The sequence below is a fragment of the Salvia splendens genome, chromosome 22 (assembly GCF_004379255.2).
Source record: "Salvia splendens isolate huo1 chromosome 22, SspV2, whole genome shotgun sequence".
NCBI classification, from domain to species: domain Eukaryota; kingdom Viridiplantae; phylum Streptophyta; class Magnoliopsida; order Lamiales; family Lamiaceae; genus Salvia; species Salvia splendens.
Window position 1 is genome coordinate 8,557,092 of NC_056053.1, and position 21,849 is coordinate 8,578,940.

At 35.8% G+C, this 21,849-nt stretch overlaps 2 protein-coding genes across 2 annotated transcripts; both read right to left on the reverse strand.

Annotated features, from left to right (window-relative positions):
- Positions 1-6,515: 6,515 nt before the first annotated feature.
- On the reverse strand, positions 6,516-8,439 carry LOC121786007 (CASP-like protein 2A1). Its single transcript, XM_042184512.1, has 3 exons — positions 8,100-8,439; positions 7,871-7,988; positions 6,516-6,918 (listed from the first exon to the last, which is right to left on the reverse strand). The coding sequence occupies exons 1-3, from the start codon at positions 8,435-8,437 to the stop codon at positions 6,643-6,645; spliced, it is 732 nt and encodes a 243-aa protein (XP_042040446.1). The 5' UTR covers positions 8,438-8,439; the 3' UTR covers positions 6,516-6,642.
- A 7,682-nt stretch (positions 8,440-16,121) lies between these two features.
- LOC121787504 (solanesyl diphosphate synthase 2, chloroplastic-like) lies at positions 16,122-19,687 on the reverse strand. The gene is made up of 6 exons (XM_042186240.1): positions 19,128-19,687; positions 18,927-19,051; positions 17,735-17,862; positions 17,550-17,653; positions 16,999-17,126; positions 16,122-16,922 (listed from the first exon to the last, which is right to left on the reverse strand). The coding sequence occupies exons 1-6, from the start codon at positions 19,318-19,320 to the stop codon at positions 16,374-16,376; spliced, it is 1,227 nt and encodes a 408-aa protein (XP_042042174.1). The 5' UTR covers positions 19,321-19,687; the 3' UTR covers positions 16,122-16,373.
- Positions 19,688-21,849: the final 2,162 nt, after the last annotated feature.

A 21,849-nucleotide genomic window follows, 5' to 3' on the forward strand; every position in this document is an offset into this window, starting at 1 on the left:
ATCTGGTGACAACGGGGTTAGCTGCTGCTCTTATCCTCCAGTTACCCTCTGTGTCTCTCCAATTCACTATGTTGTTCCAGCGTCCAAAATTCGGGCTCTGGTACATAAACTGCAAAAGAAAAGAAAATAAACAAAATAAATCAACTATTTACACCAAATATCTCAAATACATGCACATAAAAACGCCATCCATCCTCGGCAACGACGTCATTTGAAGGGAAGCGAGAGGTTTCCCTCAACCTAATGACTCTAGTTCACATAACAGATTTTTAGTATGTCGATACTGCTTAACTGATCAAGTCAATGATGAAGAGATCAAGTAGGCAACTATCCAATCGTTGGTCATGGAAACGGAGAGGCTTAAGGCCTTCAATACCTTAACCCACAATATCTGAGTTGGATGCTGCCACGCTTCACTATTGTAGGTTAACTAAAATCACTCAAGCAATAGACTAACTTGATCAACTAAACTATCAACATGAAACAACATAACTTGAACTGATCAAATCAGATATAAACCACACGTCAACATAACAGTGGGAACCACTGAAAGAAAAACGCACTACAAAAAAGCTGCAAACAACGAAAAGGCGACAGGGACTGCGATCCTAACGAACTATGACCTTCTTCTTCACTAAGCATCTAAAAACAAACATCACAGCAGAGGAAAGCAAAACATATGACATTAAAGCGAGAAACAAACAAATCAAAACACGGATCCATGCGATTTAACCCAAGAGAAAACAAATCTAAGGTATCAATCCTAAACTCATGCAAGTTAACGAAGTGAAACTTAGATCTAACTACGAAAAATCGGAAGACAGAGCAACATAGGTAATCTAAATAAGATCCAACTCCGAAATCATCGAATCTACCCCAACATGCATCACATATTTCACCCTAACATCAGATCTAAACATAAATCACTAAGTTGCGCAGAGCTAACTTCCAAATTAGAACAGAATTAAGCTAAACAAAGGAAACACGAGAAAGAACATCAGATCCAAACAGCTTGCATTGAAAACTCCATTTCATAAACGATCTTCAACAAACAAAACAGAATTCCAAAGCTCAAATTCAGAAGATCGATCAACAACAAGGAGCAAAATAGAGACTAAACAAAATAACAACTAAAATTCGGAAGAAAATATGAACGAAAACTAAGCAACAATTGTTTCGAACCCTCGGGGTTTTAAAGAAAAACAAACTATGAAGGCTTCTTAGGAAGATCTGCGTCTCTTCTTCCCTTATGAGGAAGAAAAGAGGAAGGTTGAAGTAGAACAGCGACTCCGATGACTCCTAGCTCCCGTGCTCCATGCTTGCAAATGTAAAAGAGGACTGTGTAGTGACTGGGGTGATACTGGACCCGAATAGCTTCCTTTTGCATGCATTCTCCTTGCTATTTATAGGATTTGGGCCCAAATTCCTAGGTTAAGCCCATCCTATCTTGACATTTATGCCCTTGAGATGGAATCTTTTCTTCTCTCTCTTGTGACTCATCACTCCACGTGATGAACTCCACTTGATCAACTTGTCAGCTGGGCAAGTTTCGCTGTTTGTACACAACTGATCAACTTAGCTCCATTTCTTGCCATTTTTCACTCTTTTATCGAGTTGATCAAGTCGATCTTGCATTTGCCGCTTTTACACTTTATAGCCCTTCCACACTCAAATTCACCATTCTTTTCGCAATTTATCAGTCATGTTAGTGCAATAAACCCTACAAAGCCATGCTTGTAACAAGCCCTATCACACACACTGCACACACACACATACACACAAATATAAACAAATTACACACTTCACATTGTATAACACTACACACAACATTGCGCAAAATACACACATGATACACACTACACACACATACACAAAATACACACTTTAAACACAATAATCAAGGTACTCACCGTACGCACTGCACACAAACTATACACAAAATATGCACACTATACAGTTTACAAACTGCACACTGCATACAAAATACATGCATTGCACACACACTGCAAAAACTACACACTGCCCACGCTACACTACACACTACACACACTACACACAAAATACACACGCAAACACAAAATACATACGCCAATCTTTACCTAGGGGATGAGACTTGTTTTCTAAGGATGAGACTCTAGTTGATTAGATTCTTCAACGATGTGAAACAACTACCATTCCTAGTAGCCCCATCATTAGTGGTGGACTGGTGGGGTTGTGATCAATAGACAATACTCATTACGTCCCAAGATAAAAGAAACACTTCTTTTGAGTACGAGATTTGAGGAATTGATATGTAGATAGTTAAAGTAGAGACGGGGGTGGAGCTAGGAATTTGTAGAAAATGGGACAAATATACATATGAAGGAATTCTAAAATTTTGAGGGGGGACATTTAGTAGAAGATTAAAAGAATTAAATTTAAAAAATGTATAAATATACATGGGATGGAAAATATGAAGTGGGACAATAGCCCCTCTTTGAAAGTATGAGAGAGAGAAAAGTAGAGTAGTGAAGAGAGAAAAAGTAGGTTGAGAATAAAGTAAGAAAGAAATTTTTTTCTAAAAAAAGAAATGACCCACTTATAATAGAACATCCCAAAAAAAAATGACTCGCTCATCTTGATACGGAGGGAATATAAATTTTACATTGAAAAGATCAAATCCGTGTGGATAGTTGTGGGGCTTTGATGCTATAATTAATACTCCTAATTTAATAGCAGCATGCTACTTTACCGGTGCACTTGTCCATATAATACTCCTAATTTAAAGCTTCCCTTTTATCGGTGGTTCCAAAATTTTGTATCATGATATATGCTGTTCAGAATTTTTGAGATGAGAATGTTGTGATATAATTTATGATTTCAAGAAACACTGAAAACACCTATCTCTGAAGGATAAAAAAATTGAGACATAATTATTAGTATTTGAAATTTTTTAAAAATAATTATAATTTAGGACTCAAAAGAAAACATCCCTAAGTTGAAGACAAATTATCTTAATTTTTTACTTTTTCAGGACACTTCTATCTATATGTCCTAATTTTAGTTAAAACACCAATAATTATGACACTTTATGTAGCACTGGTGTATATTTAGACTCATAAAATAAATTAAGGTCCTTAATAGCATTAAAAATTGTCCTTAACCATTTTTTTTTCATTGAAATGATATCATGGGATCACCTCTTATAGTAGATAAGAATGATACTGTTGCAGGAATATAGGATTTACATTAGCGGTGCCTTAATAAGATTATAACTATTTGTGAATGGAGGTAAGGGATTTCAAAGGCGTAAATCAATTGATGCTGTAATAGTATATTTCTCCAATTCGATCGATTTATAATTGCTAATTAAAGTTAAATTACGTTACAACTGTTTGGTTGCAAAACTATTTATATATTGGTGGAGCGAGTATATTAAAAGTTTGGTACTGTTAATAAGAATAAAGATATATTAACAAACATTGTATATACACCCTTATATTTTAAACCGGTTTTCTTATTAAGTATTATTTTCTTACTAAATTACCCTTTTTATAAATATGGAAAATATGAAAATGTGGAAGATGAATACAATAAAAAAAAGGTATCATTTATATATGGAAATTTTATAAGCTAAAATAATTTAATGGTAGCCAAGATTGTTGCTTATGCATAAATTTTAAACAAACGAATATACTACTACTAATATTTAGCACTAAATTATCGTTAAATTCAAAATTATAAGATTACTTATCTTAAAATTTTTATACTTATAGTAATTTTTTTTGCATTAACAGTAAAATGATGAAAACAAAAAAAGTTACTTTACAATTTTAAATTAATGTCATATAGTACAAATTTAAGAAAAAAAAATAAAAGTTTAAAAGGACTAAGCTCCAACGTAGCTTTGGCTATTACATAACTATATGTCAATTTTAAATATATAAATAAATAAAATAGTAAAGACTAGAAAGAATGTGAATATTATTTTATTGAATGATCATATTAGAAAATTAAGTATATACATGTAGTCATCTATATAATTTAAAATTTCAGTGATAATTTAATAACAAAATAATTGAATGTGAATGATAACTCTCTCCATCATATTAAATACTATCACAAGATTTTAATAGTACTATTATTGTTTTTTTTGAGTTAAATAAAGAAAGAATGAAGTAAAAGAGAAAAAAAATAGAGAAGATGTTATTTCTATTTTAGGAAATGTGTTGGGATAATCCAAAAAAAATATTTTATTTTTAATGGGACAGATGTAATATTATTTTGTTGGATGATAATACTAAGAATTTAAGTATATATACATTGTTGTTTATATAACTTAGAATTTTAAGAATATTTAATAATAAAATGATTGCATGTGAATTACTATTATTATTTCGTTTGATGACAACACTAAGATATTATATACATTGTAGCTTACCCTAAGTTTAGTAATCAATTATATATTCAAAAGCTATCATATAAACAAAAAATTTGAACACAAACATATAATAAATGCACAATTGTTTAAGTCTAACTGCGTAACCACATTGATTGATGTCGTGTTTAAGTGAAATAATCTGTGAATCACATGCGGTATTAGTCCATTAATCCCACAATAGAAGTCATATTTGGTTTGTGCACGATTTTAAGAAATATAAAGAAAAATGGTTTGAATAAGACAGTGGAATGTGGAACCCTCTTATATACTTTTGTTTTATAATATAAATGTGAGTAGAATAAGTTGGTAAAATGTAGAGCATATTTACCATCTATGATAAAGTTGAAATATGACTTTTATTGTGGGACGAAGAGAGAGTAATTTATCCCGGATAACACAACTTCAATATCAACGCCACATTATTACATACTGATAGGGCTCGTTACAAGCATGGTTTTATAGGGGTTTATTACACTAACTGATTTGATAATGTGCGAAAAAATGGTGAATTTAAGTGTGCAGGGGCTGAAAAAGTGCTAAAGAGGCGGAGTGCACGGACGACTTGATCAACTTGGAAATAAAGCAAGAAATGACCAAATCCGAGGGAAAACTGATCAATTCCGAACAAGCAAGAGAACCTGCCCAACCAGCGAGTTGATCAAGTGAAGTTCAACACACGAGATGACGAGTCATAAGAGAGAGAAAAGAAGAAGTCGCCTCAAGGGCATTAATGACAAGACAGGATGAGCTTAACCTAGGGATTTGAGCCAAGGTCATCCTATAAATAGTGGAGAGAAGGCACATAGCAAGGGGATTCGGGTTTTTTTTCCTTTTAGAAAGTCCAGTATCATATGAATCACTTCACAGTCCTTAGTTACACTTTAAGCATGGAGCACAGGAGCTAGGAGTCATCGGAGCCGATTTCTACTTCAACTTTCCTCTCTTCTTCCTCATCAAGGAAGAAGAGACTCAGATATGCCAAGGAAGCCTTCATAGTTTGTTTTTCTTTAAGCCATGACGGGTCAAACAGTTGTTATTCAGTTTTAGTTCTTTGAGTTTCCGCAACTCAGTTGTTCTTTCTGTTTTCTCTTAGCTGCTACCCCAGTACTTTTATTGTTGATCGATCTTCTGAATCTGAAGTTTTGGAATTCTGTTTGTTTGATCTATCAGAGATCGTTTATGAAATGGAGTTTTCAGTGCAAGCTGTTTTGAATCTGATGTTTTCTGTTCTCGTTTTTCTTTGCTAGTCTAGTTATGTTCTGATTTTGAAGTGAGTTCTGCGTGATTCAATGATTTATGTTTAGATCTGATGTTTTGGATAGAGTATGCGATACATGTTTGTTGGAATTTGGTGATTTCTGGGATAGATCTAGCTTAGATTGTCTTCGTCACTCTGTTTTCGATTCCTCATAGTTAGATCTAAGTTTTTGCTCGTTAACTTGCATGAACATAGGATGGACCTTTAGATCTGTTTTCTCTTCAGCTAAATCGCATGGATCTGTGTTTTGATTTGTTTGTTTCTCGTTTTGATTTCATATGCTCTGTTTTCCTCTGCCATGTGTGTTTGATTTGTTGCTCGCGAAGAAGAAGGTCATGGTTCGTTGGGATAGCAGTCACTGTCACCTTTTCATTTTGCAGCTTTTGGTAGTGCGCAAGTTTTCTTTCAGTGGCCACCGTTTGTTTTATACTTACATGTGTTTTTGGAGTTGATTAGTTTGGAGTTATTGTTGATTTCATGTTGGTAGTTTAGTTGATCAAGTTAGTTTACAACTTGAGTAATCTTAGTTTTAGTTAATCCATCAGTAGTGAAGCGTGGCAGCTGCCAACCCCCACATGTCTCATACACAACTCAACCCGCCTCTGTCCCTGTGGGATTCGACCCTTACTTCCCTTTACTAGTTAATAGTATTGTGGGTTAAGGTATTGAAGGCCCTTAGTCTCTAAGTTTGCATAACCAACGACCCAATAGCTGCCGACTTGATCAGTTCAACACCTCACTTGAACAGTTGTGTTAACTCCGCTTTCGTAAATCTGTTCCGCGAACTAGAGTGCTTTTGAAAGCAGTAGAGATTTAAAGAGGCTTTTCACGTACATATTGATACAAAGTATAGACATGTTATTACTAACATTGAAAGCCCAAATGACATGATTACATTAATTTATTAGTTGTACAATGATGTTGATGATTTTATTAGAACTAAACTTGTAATTAAGCAGGAAAATCAGTCGTTGAAGGTGGCAGCCTCAATCCCTTTGGCGGTAGAGTAGGCAACTGGTGCATCATACTTGCTGAAGAGCCTGTAAGATGAGAGGAGGGAGAGCCCTGCGTAGCAAAGAGTCACGATGAACGTGAGCGCGATCGATGCTGTCGCCTTCCTGCAGAAGCCACCGTATGAGCCGCAGCTCTCACTCCATGTCACCGACGCGTCGCCCTTGTACGCTAGATACACCACCTCCATCGATACAGCTCCGGCCGCTAGTATTATGTAGGTCAGCAACTGCATATCATATAGGCTTAATGTGATTAAAAATAGAGGCAACCTCTTTCAAGTTTACATACAAATGTATTCGTGTTAATATGTAAATATAGATGCCAATACAAGACATGCATGTCAACTTTATATTGTTGACAAACAAATTTCTTCATATTGACATTTTATATTGTTGACATAATTAACCGTTACCAATTAGCAATAGCTAATTAACTATTAATTATATCCCCACTTACTTATTATGGAAATTGAATAAATAAAAGTAAGTCGGGAGACAAGACAACCATACCGGTATATACACAACATGAATTTTGTAATACAACAATATTGACAGGATATTTCTCTAATTAATTTCTGCGTGTATCTAATGATATGATACATACGTGCACTTAATCAAAGTACTGTCAAATAATAACGGAAAAATTTATTTTCGCAAAATAGGAAAATTAGACGTGTGTGGTCAATGTCAAGGTGGAGATTTTTAAGGGAAAAAAGATGGAGATGGAGTAGACATACCCGAACAGTTGTGTTAAGTTAAATTTGAAAATGATTTGGTTACAATTTTGGGGGAATGCAATTTCAAAACACAAAAATTTTGATGGGTTATTTGTATATAAATTCTTAAATTTTTGTCAAATTCTATTTTTATATACCGATACAAATTGATCTATAAATTACTAAACTAATAATTAATTCTGAATTTGAAATCAATCAAAATCTTAGCACTAATATGGTTTAATATAAATCATCCAAAAAATGGAATTATTTATTCTCTGATAATAAATCGCCTAAATGTGATGGCGCTTTAATTGACGTTGATAATAACACATAAGTAAATCTTTAAACTAATTAGAATTGAAATCTTGATTAGTTACACTATTAGAAGAAATCAATAATTTGGATGTAAAATCAGAACAAATCACTAATTTGATAATTTAGATGCGGATTTTAAAGAAACCTGGTCAAGGAGAAAGAAGGCCCAAGCCCGGGACAAGGTAGACGGCCGCGGCACCGCCGTGAAAACCGCCGACAGAAGCGAATAGCCGGCGCAGACGCCACTTGCATGCACTAAATACCTATACACCCACAAAAAAAAATTTGAAAAGTGAGACCAAAACATAAATCTTTAATTTCCTATTTTTTTAAAAAAAGGTGTATAATGTATAACGACATTAAGTAAAAAAAACCTGAAAGCCCCAAGATCAGAATAGGACAAGGTGCCATATTCGTTGGTCTGAGTGTCCTTGAGCATGATGACGAGGGCCGCGAGACAGAGGGCCATGGGAAGGACTCGCAGCAGCGTCTCCGCCGTGCGCATGGTGGGGCTACCACCGTCGTCCTCCGCCGCCGCAGAGGCTACATCTACATCAGTTTTCCCCATGGATTGCGAAAATATGTGGTGAATTGAAGACAAAGCAAGTAAGTAATTATAAGTTGTGAGTTGTGAAGAGAGTGAGAGAAGAGGAAAGGCTACTTTTATTAATGGACTTAGGTATGGTTTGGTGATGAAGAAGTAAATGCTCATTATGGTACGCCACACTTTCCCATGCATCAAAGGATAATATTTTACATACATATACATACACACATACATACACGTCTCTCTCTTGATTTTTGGAGAGAGATTAATTATCGATAAAAGGATGGCATCCTTTTAATTGCTGCATTTATGGTATGAGACAGTTTTATAAAATAATTTTTGTGTCAATCATGATCAAGTTATCTCCCGGCTCTACCACAAATCTCATTCATATAATGACCAGAATGCCCCTCAATAATTTGCAAAAGAGTAATTACAAATGAGCTAAGTGATTGGTTTACTCCTTCTGTCCCAAGTTGTTGAGCAGTACTTCCTCTGTCCCAATTAAAATAAAATGTTTTCCTTTTTTAGTTGTCTCATTAAAAATGACACGTTTCCTAAAATGAAAATAATTTTATCTCTACTTTTTCCTCTATCTTACTTTACTCTCTCTTCATTAATTCACAAACAACACTACATAAAATCTTATGCCGATTCCCAAATGTTTCATTTTAAGTGGGACGAAGGGAGTATTTCTTTTCGGGTAATCCCAAGACAGTTGAGTCATTTCTATTTTTTTGGCAAAAAGTCTACCTTGTCTCGTACTTTACTCTATCTTCATCTATCTTACTTTATCATCTCTTTTATTTTACTCTCTCTACTTTTACCTTTACCGCCAGAGGCGAAGCCAGAAGTTTTACGATTGGGGGGGGGGCAAATTACTATTAATATTTATAAGATTTTTTGATGTTTGCGACGTTGGGAGTTCGAAATAATCAATATTTTTATGTTTTACGATGGAAATGAATATTTTATGATGTTTAAATGTCACCAAAAAACATCAACAAAAATATAAATTAGAGTAACAAATAGTATAATACAATAATTATTTTTAAATTTTTGTTATTATTATAAGTACAATGATGGAAGAAAATAATTACAAAGTGACAGAATTAAAATTAGCATAATTAATGCTATAAAAGAGAACTAATAAAAAATATGTTTAAAAAATAATCAGTAAAGAGAAACAAAAGTATACAAATTATGTTGTATAGTAAGAAAGAAGAATAAAAAAAGTTAAGAAAAATGAATTAGTTAAAAAAGTGTAACTAAGCATAGTAGAACTCTTGACTTAATGGATAGGAGACAAGGTCTCCAACCAACTACGCCACTCAATATACATCTTAGAGCATCTGTAATAGCGGACGTCGAGGGGTGGACGTCCGCTATTGCGTAAAAAACGGCGAACGCGGACGAGAGGTCGTCCGTCGGTTTCAGCGGACGTCCGTCGTGACGTCCGCTATTGCGGTGTCACGACGGACGTCCCGGCGGACGTCCGAATTTTTTTTTTTTTAAAACTCTATATATACAGCGAGACCTTCATTCGGCTAGAGGCAAACTATACAGATTCAATGCATAACATGTACTTTGTTGAATCGTTTTTTGGTTTGGGATGGTTTTTTTTGTTTTTGGTGAACTGTGTATTTTTTTAAATAAAATGGTTGCATTTTCCCTATATTCGTGTCGAAATTTTAATTCCGTAAAATTGCATATTTGTAAATTTGTGAATTTTAATTATTGGGATGTCCGCCGGGATGTCCTTGGGGATGTCCGCTATTGTGGAGTGAGATGTCCTTATGACGTGGCAGTGCTATAGGATGTCTTTATGACGTGGCAGAAGGTGTTTTGGGATGTCCGCCGAAATGTCCACCGGGACATCCGTCCCTATTGCGGATGCTCTTAGTGTTTGTTTACATATGTAATAATATGTAATGGGAAAATTGATTGGGGACCAGGGGCCCCTGGCCCCAACGTGGCTTCGCCACTGTTTACTACATTAATTTCTTAAATCTCGTGGCTAAAAGAAATACATCAACTATCTTGAAACGGAGGGAGTATATACATAGTAGTAAGTTGAGAAATTAATGAAATCACGTAGTCGTTGTGTTGTGTGATTTCACCAATTGATCAGTCATGCAGTTGAATTCACCACCACTTGTATCCTGATTAGATACACGAATTAATCCCGACATAATAGTTCTATAAAAGAAAGTCTGCGTATCTTTATAGTCTAATTATAATTAAGTCATTATCCTAATCTAGTCCATAATCTTTTAATTTTCAAGTTGAACTAACGTTGGATATAATACAAAGCTAAAATGGTGTATCCTTGAGTGGATCAACATCTATAGAAAACTCCCACACTACGTTGGCAACAAACTCGACATATGAAAGTGAGTTATGTGAGTTTGATTATCATGCAGTTATATAAAGTTTATGGTAATGTACTTACATTCACGAATCACTCAATTGTGTCTACGATTTATCATGCGCCTGTCCAAACTTTATCCTATCTTTATTAAATGACCCAATTAATCATATACAAATACTTTAAATAATTCTCTCAAAATTCTAATCAATGAATGAATCACATTCTTAGCTCAACCAGTATTTTCAGCATCCACATCCATGCTCTTGCCAAAGATCATGGATGTGGGCCCGAACCCACTTTTATTCATTTTTTACTCCTTGCTCTTCTGCAAGAGCACAACACTCACATCCATGCTCTTCTGCAAGAGCATGCTCAAGGGTCCCACCATTCTATTATTCAATATAAATACTTCAATTATTAAAAATATTTCCACAATATTAAAATACATTAAAAATACCTGAACTAATATTACAAATTACTCCCTCCGTCCAACATTAGGAGTCCTGGTTGAGTTAGGTGCGGGTTTTAAGAAATGTTTGAGTGTGCAATAATTGGAGTGTGTGATAATGGAATGTGAGAACCATTTGCATTATTATTTGCTTTATTCTTTGGATGTGTTTTTACTTGTGCTTTTTAGTATTTTATTTTATTTTATTTCACTTTTTATGGAAATGTCTAACCGGGACCTCTAATGCCGGACAGATGAAAATGGTCAACCGGGACTCCTAATGCCGGACGGAGGGAGTACAAAAAAAATAAAAATTAAATAATTAAATCCTAAAAAATATACCCGTGAGAACTTAGAGAGAATTGATGAGAGAATTGTTTTGTGTAGTGTGGTGTAAAATTTTTTGTGTGGAAATGAGGGTATTTATAGATGAAAATGTGAATTTTGGGGTAAAAACAATGAAAAATATATTAAAAGTGGAGAAAAAATGGATATATTTTATTGGGAAGTGGAAAAATATATTTTTTTATTTCAAACTGATTTTTTAATATTTTTTTATTTTTAAAAAAAAGGAATTAGCCAACGACATTGCCATTGGCCAATCAGAAGCCGCCACGTCGCCCTGCTCTTCGGCACGGCGGTGCTCGATGCATCGAGCAGAGCCGTGCCATCGGCAAAAGCACAGCAGTGAGCAAGGTGTGAGCCGTGCCGTCGGCACGACGCCTACCGATGCAGGTGCTCTGATGTACCTAACATAAGTTTGTGGCTTAAACTCTTAATCATCATTTGAGTGGTAAAACGTTGTATAGGGTACAATACGCCACTCAATAAACAAAATGTAATGATCTCAGAGCCGAGCACTATTATATATTTCATTCAATGATAAAAAGTAGACACTTGACAAACAATTTAGTACAACAGTGTACAAATACTCTCCAAAATAATCATGTATCGATCACAAATATCTAATACTATAACATAGTTGTGAGAACAATCATATTCTCTAAGAATGTGATGCAAACCTCCTATAACATATTATCAATATCACATAGTCACGAATTTTACATTCATTTAGTGTTTAGACTTGGTTTGTTTTGTTTGATTATCACATTGAATTTAGTATGATTTGTCAATAATGCTACCAATTGGTTATTTAGTCAAATTGTTGAGTTTTTGATAGAAGAAAAGCTTAAAATAGGCCAAGAATAGAAACTACACAACACGAAGTTGGAATCGTGAGTTTTACGAGGAAATTACACCATACATACAAAATGTTTCATTCATATTTCAAATTGGTATAAAAAGTTTGAAGTTGACATCATATGTACCAAATATTTCATGAATGTTTTGAGTTAATAGTACAATTTACTTCAATCACTAACGCCGTAAGTTATTTTAAGTAAAACCAAATAAAGTTACCCTCGTGAAGATGAAACGTCACTCCACAGTACATTACTACAATTGATCGCTCAAACAAAAATCTGGAACTCCTCTCGCTGATAAAAATGCGTGAATTTGCACCAGCAAATTTACATGTTTCAACTTTCATACACAAAGTTTGTTTATTGTGAGCCGATGAATGTCTGAAGCCCAATGTTCTAATCATAATGGGGCTAATTAGCTTGCAATTTCTAGTGTCTCCCATTTGCCATCATAAGCATAAACAGCTCTTGTGGAACGTCTCCCATTTGAATTGCTCTCTAAATTCAAAGGGATATACCACATAAAATGGAATTATTTGTGATGCACGCCTCAATTATGTTTGATTATTATAGTGATTATTAGTACTAATAGTCAATCCACATTGCGAGACCAGAACTCGTTCTCACTAACATTCAAATATTCAAAAATTATTGGAATCGGTATCAGATGGCTCTTCTATGTTACAAAAAACAGATGCATAATACTCTCTCCATCTATGAAAAATAATCCAATTTTGCCATTTTGAAATGTCCATCAAAATTTCTTTACGAAACAATGCGTAAAGGATTTACAAGTTTTAGGAGACAATATCCAAATATGGCGTTGAACGCGTGAAAAAAAAATAACGAAAGAATTTCTAGACAATCAATTTTTGGTTTCAATGAAACAGAACAGTTTCTGGAAAACACAAATCCAAACGCTTCATTAACTGATTCAGTTTAATTGTTAATCAAAGTGAAAAACAAAAAGATAAAGTGAGAGATTGAAAAAATGTAGGGCAGTTTCCATGATTTTCAGCACGAAACGAAAACGTGTGAATTCATAAGTTGCCCAAAATAAATGTAGGCCGGGTGAAATAGAGCAATTTCGCATTGTAAAATGGCAGAGAGCCCTTTGGATCGGCCGATCAAAATAGATTAAAATGGAGAAATGTGAGACCTTTTCAGAGCAAAAGAGGAAGTGGAGAATTCATCAATTGAGATCTGAGAAAGGACTCCGGTAATCGATATCTGCCGGCAACGGAACATGAGCGCCACAGGATAAACGGCGCGCTCTGTTCTCTCAAAGGCAATGTTGAGATCAAACCCTAAACCCACCTTCTTATTTATAGCTCTTTTTTAGGTTATCAAAATAAAAATGTTATATTCCCCCATGTTATATTCCCCCGTATTAATTAAAATCAAAGATACTAAAACTAAACGCCTAATTTAATACTCTTTCGCTAGTCTCATTTTTTGGTTCTTCACTAAGAGCATCTCCAATAGGATAGACGTCAAATAGCCCTCAAATAGCCTTCACACTGCCACATCATCAGCACTACAATTCTCCTGCCACATCAGCTTGCCACATCAACTGGACATCAAATAGCCCTCACATAGCCTTCACACTACCTATCCACATCACTAATAACAATTATATAATTTAATTTACACTCGTATCAACATACGGAATTTAATTTACGAGACAAATACGGAAAATTCGAATAATAATATTAAATTTTAAAAAGTACATTAATTTTTAAAAAAAAGTACAATAATTAAAAAAATTACATTTAAAAAATTACATAAATTTGCATAAAAACTAACGCCTTGCAATCCTCCGCGCCCACAACTCTTCAACTAAATCCTTTTGCAGTCGAATATGAGCCTCCGTCTGACGCATGTCGGCATGTGCTTGGAGGAGGGCTTCTTCATCGCGCGGTACCCCACCTCGTACGTTGGCGGTGGTGACGCCGTGGCTTGGACCTGCTTCATTATCGTCGGTGGCCCAATCAGTCAGTTGTACACCTTCATCTTCGACGATCATGTTGTGCATGATAATACAGGCGTACATTATATCAGCAATGCAGTCGACATGCCACAAACGCGTTGGTCCCTTAACTGCAGCCCATCGAGCTTGAAGCACACCAAATGCGCGCTCCACGTCCTTTCGCGCTGACTCCTGCCGCGTCGCAAAGTAGGCCTTCTTTGGATCTGATGCGCACCGGATCGTCTTCACAAAGACGGGCCACCTAGGGTATATCCCATCCGCCAAGTAGTAGCCCATATCATGCTGGTTGCCGTTGGCGACAAAACTGATGGCCGGACCGACGCCCTGGCACTGCTCGTTGAAAAGGGGCGACGAGTTGAGGACGTTTAGGTTGTTGTTCGAACCGGCTATCCCAAAATACGCATGTCAAATCCACAACCGGTAATCAGCCATGGCCTCGAGGATCATCGTGGGATTTTTTCATAATAAAACAAGTGGTGCGAATGAAAATGAGGTTCAACGCGCGTATATATAGTGTTTTCGAAAAACAAAAAAAAATAATTAAATCCGACGCCGGTTTGGCGCCGATCCGGGACGCACAATGGCGCCCGTGAGGATCGGCGTCGGAACCGGCGTCAGCGCGGGAATCGGCATGGCGACGCCGATTTTGACGCCGATTTCGCCGACGCCGGTTCCAATGGTTCGGCGTCAAACCGGCGTCGGCGAAAAATCGGCGTCGCGGTGTTGACGCCGGTTATTGGAGATGCTCTGATTAAAATGAATAATACCTTACTACTTCCTCCGTCTCTAAAAAGTATAAACTCTTCCTCCGTTTTTAAAAAATATGAACTTTCTAATTTTAAAAACATTTCTCTCTAACATTCTCCATTAACAATACTTTAAAAAAAATTATCTCTTACTTTTTCAATTATACATTAAAACTCGTGCGAACCAAATATTCATACTCTTTGGGGACGGAAGGAGTATATTGTCTAAACGTCTAATTTTTATACTACCTCACAAAAATAATTTCATTTTTTAAATATTAATTATTTATCAAATTTAATCTCCTTTTTATTTACGAAAATTATATATATAAAAAGTTTCTTATTGCTTTTTCTCTTTCTTTTCTTTTTTCCATTACCTATTTTTTGTTCTATATCTTTACCAATTATGTATTCAACTTTTATCGTTAGTAAACAAGACAATTTTTCGTAAAAAAAATTATATTTTAATCACACAATTCACCCTAACATAGAATAATGTTAAAAAATACTATTCCATCTATTTCCTAAAAATATAATTGTTTTCAATTTCGATCCGTTTATTAAAAGTAGAAACTCTCCCTTTCAAATGGACCTCACGCCTTCTTATTTATAGCCATTTTTTTTAAAGAAATTGTATTTTAATCACACAATTCACCCTAACATGGAATCATGTAGAGTATTAAAAGCATAGTAAGCGCATACAAAATACAAGCAATAACCGTATAAGTGCTTCTTAATATTAGGAATAATTTTAAATTAAATCATCAGTTTTTATTCACCTTTGACTATCTCATAATATTTCTTTATGGGAATATGAAATCACTGTTATTTATTTTTTTCTCAATTATATCATAATTATCAGAATTTGATTTAATATGGTTATATCAAGTATAGACAATAAAATGAGAATGCTTTTTTTACAAAATTACCTTATTATCTTTTTTAAAGAGGTCAATATATACAAACCAATGTTGTTTTATTATCATGCTAATTTCAATTTTGAATATTATACGACAATTAATAAAATTTTAAGATTTAGGATGATGTCCTGGCCAAACCAGAATTTAATGAGATTGATCAGAAAAATTATGGTTGAAATGAAAATAATTCAATAATATTATTAGCTTCCCATTTGATGAAGAACAAATGTATACTTCCTTCTATAGGCCATTGTCCCAAAATGACCACAACAATGATACAACTGCAACAATAGTAGCTACACCAATATTGTTCAAGATTTCCTATAAATATACACCATAGACCCTGCTTTCATGCACAACTCCATTCTGTGATGATCAAGAATCGAGCATTCGACACCCTTCCGCGCGCCTGAGCAACACGTCTTCATTTTATCCGTTCCAAATTATAGTTCACCAACTGTTCCAGCGATAGCCTAAAGGGACTCGGGGGCAGGCAGTGGAGATTCTCAACAGCTAGATCAGCCATTTCTCTCGCCAGCTCCCGAGCCCTATCAATCCCCCCGCTGTGCTTCACAATCTCAATGGCCTCCTCAAGAGAGCCCGTCTCACAGAACTCAGAGTCAATGATGTCTCTGAGCTTCGTCTCTTTCTCAAGTGCAAATATGACCGGAGCAGTTAGGTTTCCCTTTGCCAGGTCGCTCCCGGCTGGCTTTCCCAGCTGCTCTGCTGACTGAGTGAAATCCAATATGTCATCGACGACTTGGAACGAGAGCCCCAAATTCTTACCATACTGGTACATCTTCTCGCTGATGGCATTGTCAACTCCACTGAAAATCGAGGATCCCTTGGTGCTAGCAGCAATCAAGGAGGCTGTTTTGTAGTAGCTCTTGATTAGATACTCATCAAGGCGAACATCGCAGTCGAACAAACTCGATGCCTGCTTTATTTCGCCACTAGCGAAATCTTTAATAACCTGCATCACCATTATACTCAGTAATTTGCCTTCATTTATGATCGGCAAATGGTCACGAGGCGAAGTTATAACACACCTGGCTTATAAGCTTGATGACTTCAAGATTTTCAAGATTTGCCAGGTACCACGATGATTGAGCAAACATGAAATCCCCAGCAAGAACAGCCACTCTTGTGCCATATAATTGATGGACGGTTTCCTTTCCTGCAGTGCATCCGTATATAAGAAAATCTAGTGCAGCAACGATTGCTCTATTTCACGATACGTTTAAGGGAAAACCACATGATTACAACTTCAGGTTCTTAAAAAGCGACATATGTCAAGTATATGCATTGAACCAATGGTACTCAAGCTATTGTATTATGTTCAAACCGGAATGACTGATGTATCATACATACTTCAAGTTAGGAAAACAAAGTTAAAAACAAAAAGACAGAAAAAATTGAACTACAAAAAGGTAAGAATTCAAGAAGAGAATATAAAGAGTAAAGAATTTGCATTTTTGCTTTCTTTAAACAATTTATTACTACTATTTTCTAATATGAAGAACTAAAACTGAAGAGAAAATGAAATCAAAAATTGAAAGAGCACAGAAACGGATGATTTGAGAAATCTAATAGGGCTAACCTCTCCTCATGTCGCTTTCATCTATTACATCATCATGAATCAGACTAGCAGTGTGGATCATCTCGATGATCTCGGCCAACCTTCTATGTTCTTTGGTAAGATCCCTGAACCACGAGAATGTTAAGTACACAGAACAACTTGGGTCTCGACTGAAGGAAGATATAGAGAATGCCCTAACGACTTACTTCAGACCAGCGATTTCTGCAGTGGCTCGTGAGGCTAGAAAAACTAAAGCTGGCCGCATTCTTTTCCCACCAGCTTCGAATATTTGCTCAGCAGCAGACATCAAAACAGGGTTTTCTGAACCAACAATCTAAAATTCATATTCAACACTAAGTTAGTTTGATTGTGAACTAGATATTCTCCAATAAGTGTTAACAAATCAAATTCGAAAAAGGTGCATCACAACAAGTATTACATCCATCTGATCTACTTATTCTCCTAATTGACATAATCCAACTAGTTATAGTGGCCACAAGATCTCTCCATTTTAGGTCATGGATGCTTCCTATTCCAATATTAAGCAATCCACTTTGAATGTCTAATTCAGTTCCTCACCATTGCTATTAACTGTTTTCATTTGGGACAATACTTTTGCACTATAACAACGTTACAATCCATTACATCACTGTAGCCAGATTCACACATCTCAATAAGTTAAAACTATCATCTGCAACAACAAACTTGAGCTTGAACAACGAAAATACTAGTGAATTCTTGCACAGACAAAATCATTCAACCTCCCTACCCGTGAAAGGAAATCCATGTTTTGGTGCCAAAAGGGCCTTATCAAGACTGTGTTCATTTGGGACAATGCTTTTGCACTATAACTACGTTGCAATCCATTACATCACTGTAGCCAGATTCATACATCACAATAGGTTAAAACTATAATCTATAGCAACACACTTGAGCTTGAACGACGAATATACTGGTGATTTCTTGCATGCACAAAATCATTTATCCACCCTACCCGCAAAAGGAAATCGATGTTACGGTGCCCAAAGGGCCTTATCAACCAAGCCTCCCATAAAACCTCCATTCGACCACGATCACTCAACTTACACAAGAAAATAAGTCACCAACCATATCACCAATTCCATAATATCCTTCCCACCTAACATACACTCAAAAAACATCTTCTATGGTGTCTCTCCTCCAATATCCCATCTCAAAATACTCCCTCTGTCCCATCAAAAATGAAACGTCTCCTAAAATGGAAACAACACCCTCTCTACTTTTTCCTCTCTCTTCGTTAACTTGCAAAACAACACTACATAAAACCATGTGCCAAAAAACAAATGTTTCATACTTATTGGGACGGAGGGAGTATATGCCAACAAACATCAAACAAACGTCTAAAATCAAGAAACTCACCGACTGCAGATTCTTATTCAATTGCAGTAAATCTTCAGAAACCACTTCAAACATATCCGACATTGAAGGAAGGCCCTTTTCCTCATCAGCCAAGTCCAGCGCAGGAGGGGGACCAGCAGCAACCCCTATAAACAACACCAACAAAAAACTATACACATCAAGTCAAACAATATCACAAGCTACAAAAACACAATTTTTTACCATTGAGAAAAGCCTCCGGAGTCTTGGTCGAAACCACGCGCCGCCGGCAACCCAAAAATCTGCGGCGCCAATTCTCATTCTTGAGCAGCCCCTTTCCGAAATTCCTGGTGGAAACACTGGAAGAGCACCCACACGCCGCAAAATCCAATCTTGCTCTACCAAAATCGAGATTACTACATGTCACTGACATCATTACTAGCAAAAGCAGCAACCTTTTCTCTTTCTTTCCAAGAAGCTAAATAGCCCACTTCAGAAACTCGGGCAATTTCTCATTTGACACCCACCTAGCAGAATAAGTCTCCAATGCTATAAAAATTGAATCTTTGATTGGAAAAAGAAGGAAATGTTGATGGCTGTGGAGGTGGGGAGTTTCTCAAAGAATAGAAGAGGCTGCTGGTTGCGAGACGTATTCATTTTGGGTTGGGCATGAGCAGGAAAAATTGAGTGGAGCAAAAGAATACAGCATTCGACTTGGGATTTTATTTTTATGCAACACACAGGATTGTTTAATTTCACAAAATTTCAAGAAATTACGACTTTTATTGGAAAGTGTTTTGAAAAGTGGTGTGACAGTGAGAGATATGAGAAGCAATGGACGAGACAGAGGGCGGTAGATATCTGGCTTCCAAATTCATGGAATTATGGGGCTTTTAATTTAATCCAAAAATTAATGAGTATTATTAGTTTAACACGTTAATGGCTAGTAATGATTTCAGCCTCTTCGTACTATAAAAAGGGAGCTTTACAGAATTATTAATGTTGTTGACCCCAAATATTTCTCTGAAATTTCAATTGCCTACATATCATTTTTATTTTTTTATTAATTTTAGAAATTGATTACCAATAAAAATCAACTAGATAATAATTGACCATTGTTTACAAAACTATACTATTCTGTCCCATAAGAATATTAGAGCATCCGCAGCGGTGCTCTCCCGCAAGGACGGCGTCCGTGCCGCTGACGCGGCAACCCCTTGTCCGCTGCTGTGCTCTTGCCGCTGGCACGGCGCTGCTCGATGCATCAAGCACGTTTGTGGCGCTGAGTAGGGCGACGTGGCGCGTTTCTATTGGCCGTTGGGATTTTTTTCTTTTTTTTAAATCAAAAATAATATTAAAAAAATAAAAATATATATATATTCGGATTCCCAAAAATATAGCCGTTTTATTACCGTTTTTTTGAAGTTTTTTAAAAAAAATTTAATCCCAAAAGCATATATAAATACACACATTATCATCCATTTGGGCGAAATTCGGCCACGAGTAGTGAGTTTTTTTAACTTTATGAATTTAATTATGCAACTTTTAATTTTTAGGATTTAAATTATGTAATTTTTAATTTTTAAGACTTTAATTATGAAATTTTTTATTTTTAGGATTTTAATTAAGTAATTTTTAATTTTTTTGAATTTGTAATAGTATTCCGAGTATTTTTAATGCATTTTAATATTGTGGAAATGTTTTTATTTTAAATTGCATAATAAAATGGCGGGACCCTTGAACATGTCATTGCGAAAGAGCATGGATGTGGGTGTTGTGCTCTTGGGGAAGGTAGGGAGTAAAAAAGTAATAAAAGTGAGTCCGGGTCCACATCCGTGCTCTTGGCAAAGAGCACAGATGGGGATGCTCTTAGAGGATCTACCATTCTATCTTTATTTTATTTTCAATTCATCTTATCTCTATATTCCCTTCATCCCAAAATAAAGTAGTCATATTCCTTTTTTGGAAGGAGAAGTACTATTTATGGACAAAAATTCTAAGAAAAGTTGAAAATTGCGGCCGGATTGCAGTGGAAGTTCCAGCGGTTGCTAAGAAAAAGTCAGAATCGTTCCGTATGTTCCCACAGGGCTGCTGCGCAAATTCCCGCAGTCGCTGGGTTTAATCCAATAGCTGCAAAAATCCAATAAAACACAAAAACAAAATTAAACAAAAAAAACTTAGAACATAAGAAAAATTGTTCAAAAACATAAATTAAACATTGTCTAAAAACAAAATAAAAGATAACAATGCTCATTTATAGTCATGAGCTTGACTCTTCAACTTCAATCTTGAGGAGAAGGGAAACGGGTGTTGAGCTCGTCGAAGGCACCAATCAAATAGACGATGTCGCCACGCATGGCTTGACGCTCTTGTTGTGCTTCGGCGGCCATCCTTTGGAGCTCGGCTATTTGTTGACGTTGTTGCACATCTTGAAGCCTTTGAGTCTTCCAAAATTGTTGCTATGCCGTCCGCCAATCCTCTTGAGCCGCCCAACTGTGACAGTTGAACACATTCTCTTGTTGTTGCTTCACCCAACGATTGTCCCAAGTGTGAGACATGTTTTGCATGTAAGAGAACATTTCTCCTAGGCGGGTGGAGATGTTGGCTTTGAATTCATCGTTGGGATTGGGCCTCTCACGATGGCGGTAGCCCCAGGGGCAGACCCACCCATTTGAGTTATCACTATATAATAATATTGATATAAAAATTCACAAACAGATATGTAGCGTAGATGGTAGCCGATGCAGCTTGTCATTCACGAGATCCACATCAGGCGTTCCGTTTAATTTCTCACTTCTCTTTGATGATCTGTCTTTTCTCACGTCTAATTTGTATTTTCTTTGGATTTTTTCACACTTAATTTGATTCTTAATTCATTAACTATTAATGTATTTACATTTATTTTTGTATCTAGTAGATTTTCTCAAAAGCTAAATTAATTTATTTGTCTGGTAAGTAAATCATT